The sequence below is a fragment of the Cebus imitator genome, unplaced genomic scaffold, assembly GCF_001604975.1.
Source record: "Cebus imitator isolate Cc_AM_T3 unplaced genomic scaffold, Cebus_imitator-1.0 Scaffold61, whole genome shotgun sequence".
In the NCBI taxonomy this organism is placed as follows: Eukaryota; Metazoa; Chordata; class Mammalia; order Primates; family Cebidae; genus Cebus; species Cebus imitator.
Window position 1 is genome coordinate 6,686,027 of NW_016107376.1, and position 3,316 is coordinate 6,689,342.

General features: G+C 52.1%; 1 protein-coding gene across 2 annotated transcripts in view; it reads left to right on the plus strand.

Moving 5' to 3' along the window:
- The first annotated feature begins 217 nt into the window (after positions 1-217).
- The window catches only part of PHYH (phytanoyl-CoA 2-hydroxylase), a 50,679-nt gene continuing 47,580 nt past the window's right edge, over positions 218-3,316 (plus strand). For both annotated transcript variants that reach the window (XM_037739027.1, XM_017529854.2), the window contains exons 1-2: positions 218-364; positions 1,915-1,973. In XM_037739027.1, coding sequence (XP_037594955.1) covers positions 290-364; positions 1,915-1,973 — 134 coding nt within the window. In that variant the 5' untranslated portion in view covers positions 218-289. The remainder of the gene's footprint in view (positions 365-1,914; positions 1,974-3,316) is intronic.

The window sequence follows — 3,316 nt, forward strand, 5'->3', positions numbered from 1 at the left end:
GTGAGCCGAGATCGCGCCATTGCACTCCAGCCTGGGTAACAAGAGCGAAACTCCGTCCCAAAAAAGAAAGGAAGACAGAAAAGAAAGGAAGGAAGGATCATAGTGCCCCGGGAGGTTGCCCAGCGCGCAGACCCTGGCGGCAGAGGGCGTCCCCGCAGCGCTGCCTGCGAGACCCCGCCCCACCCCGCCCCACCCCGCCCACGTCCTGCCCAGGGTGCGCCTGGAGGCGGAGCCGCCCGCGGAGCTAAATGGGGAGAAGGCCGAGCGGAGGAGTCCCCGTGCCGCCGCCATGGAGCAGTCCCGCGCCGCCCCCCGCCTGCAGGTCGTGCTGGGCCACCTCGGCCGCCCGTCGGCCCGGGCCATCGAATCCTTTGCGCTGCGCGGGGCTCGGGCTGAACTTGGCGCCGGCGCCTGCGTGGTGGCCCCCGCCTGGGTGGAGGGAAGCCACTGGGGCGCACGCATCCCGGCCCCGTGGCCGCCTCAACGCCGGGTCCCCGCTTGGGTCCCGACTCCGGGAAGAGCGGGTAGGAGGCTGCGTCCCAGGAGGACACGCGTGGCCGCCTTGGGCTCGGGGCTGGTGCCGCGTCGCGCTGCCCTCCGGGATTCCTGGGGGCCTCTGCTCCTCGCTTTGTGGAGACGGAGCGGTGGGAAGGTTGTTTCAGCGGCCTGAGACCTTGTGGGCTCGGCCGCGCGTGACCCTCGCCGCTGCCCGGAGACCCAGCGATGTCCAGGCTCACGGTGCACAGGCGCGCAGGGCTGCCGTGAGGGAGCCGGGGCAGGCGAGACGGGGCCCTCCCGGCAGGAGCTGGCGGCCTCCCGGGTGGCGTTCCGTTACCTCCCTCCTGGACTACGGCCTTATCACCGAGTTATATAAAAACACTATTAAGGGTTTGAGGTCTGGCGCGGGGGCACGTGCCACGCCTGTAGTCCCGGCGCTTCGTCAGGCCAAGGCCAGGAGTTCAAGGTTACAGTGAGCCTTGGTGGCCAGTGCACTCCAAAAGAGAGGGAGAAACAGAGAGAACCAAAGGGTTCCATGTTGATTGATGAGAGTGACATTCCAAAAGTAACGGATTAAGGGAAAGAAACAAGGCGATCCTGTCAACAATCAGCAGTTACTGGATAGAAAAGAGATCTTTAAAAGGAATTTCTAGGGTTTTGCTTTTTTGGTTTTTGGTTTTTGTTTTTTTGAAACAGGATCTCACTCTGTCACCCAGGCTGGAGTGCAGTGGTGGTGCGTCGGCTCACTCCTGGGCTCAAGCGATCCTCCCACCTCAGCCTCCCAAGGAGCTGGGACTGCAGAGTGGCTCCACGACGCCTGGCTCTCCTATTACAATTTTTTTGTTTTTTGAGACGGAGTCTTGCTCTGTCTCCAGGCTCACTGCAATCTTTGCCCACTGCAACCTCCGCCTCCCCTGCCTCAGCCTCCTGAGTATTGTTTTATTTATTTACTTATTTATTTTCTGAGATGGAGTCTCTTCCCTGTCGCCCAGGCTGGAGTGCAGTGTCGCAACTGGCTCACTGCAACCTCTGCCTGGCAGGTTCAAGCAGTTCTCCTGTCAGCCTCCTGAGTAGCTGGGTCTACAGACATACGCCACCACGCCTGACTAATGTTTTTATTTTTAGGAGTGATGGGGTTTCACTATGTTGGTCAGGCTGGTCTCAAACTCCTGACCTCAGGTGATCCACCCACCTCGGCCCCCACAAATGCTGGTATCACAAGCGTGAGCCACCGGACCTGACCTAATTTGTATTTTTAGTAGAAACAGGGTTTCACCATTTTGACCAGGCTGGTCTCCAACTCTTGAGCGAAAGTGATCCACTCACCTGGGCCTCCAAAACTGCTGGGATTACAGGCGTGAGCCACCGCGCCTGGCCTTCTGCATTTTACTTTACTTGCCTTAATTCACATCCTAGGTAGGTCATCCCACTTCAGGGACTATTTCCTCTGCCAGTTTCCATCCTCAACAATTCCAGTAAGTAGGTTGAATTTTAATTTTGAAATATGTATGTAAAAGTTTCTTGAGTGGTAATGAAGATATAGTATATAATATGTTACCTGCTTAGAATTTTATTTTTTAATTTATTTTTTATTATTATTATTATTTTTTTGAGATGGAGTTTCGCTCTTGTTGCCCAGGCTGGAGTGCAATGGCATGACCTTGGCTCATCACAACCTCCGCCTCCCGGGTTCAAGCGATTCTCCTGCCTCAGCCTCTCTAATAGCTGGCATTACAGGCATGGGCCACCATGCCTGGCTAATTTTGTATTTTTAGTAGAGATGGGGTTTGTCCATGTTGGCTGGTCTCAAACTCCCAACCTCAGGTGATCCACCTGTCTCGGCCTCCCAAAGTGCTGGGATTACAGGTGTGAGCCACCATGCCCAGCCCTAGAATTTTATTATATAAATCCACTGTTTCCAGGACTCATTCTAATTAGTACAGTTGTGGAAAATTTTGAAGACTGATTTTCTATATGTATTTTAAGAAGGAAAAATACCAGAAAATACATAATCCAACATCTATTTACTTATTTATTTATAATAGAGGTGGGCCCATCCTATGTTGCCCAGGCTGGTCAAGAGTTCCTGGGCTAAAGGTGATCCTTCTACCTTGGCGGCCCAAAGTGCCGGGATTACAGGTGTGAGCCATCACGCCCAGCCTTATAATCTGACTTTTAAAAATTCAGTTATTATATATCACATTTAAATTAACTTGTGGCTGGGTGCTGTGGCTCATGTCTGTAATCCCAGCACTTTGGGAAGCCAAGCCAGGCAGATCACTTGAGATCAGGAGTTCGAGACCAGCCTGGTCAACACCGGAAAACCCCATTTCTACAAAAATACAAAAAGTAGCTGGGCAAGGTGGTGTGCGCCTGTAATCTCAGCTACTCAGGAGGCAAAAGTGGAAGAATCGCTTGAACCTGGGAGGTCAAGGTTGCAGTGAGCTGAGATCATGCCACTGCACTGCAGCCTAGGTGACAGAGCCAGACTCCATCTCAAAAGAAAAAAATTAGCTTATAATTTGGTTATATGGACATATTAGCTAGCATATTTGGCTTTTCTTAAATCATCTTTAAAGGATGTTTTAAAGGGGAGATCTTGACTTTCCTAAATATTCTCATATAGCCATAATTCTAATCTTAAGGAATAGGTTGGGTGATTTGAGTTTATGAGTATGCTGTACATTTATTTGGATTTTGTTACTTCACTTCTTGGAGTGAATCAACTGGACAGTTTTTAAAAATATAAAATTGAGCCGGGCGCGGTGGCCCAAGCCTGTAATCCCAGCACTTTGGGAGGCCGAGGTGGGTGGATCAC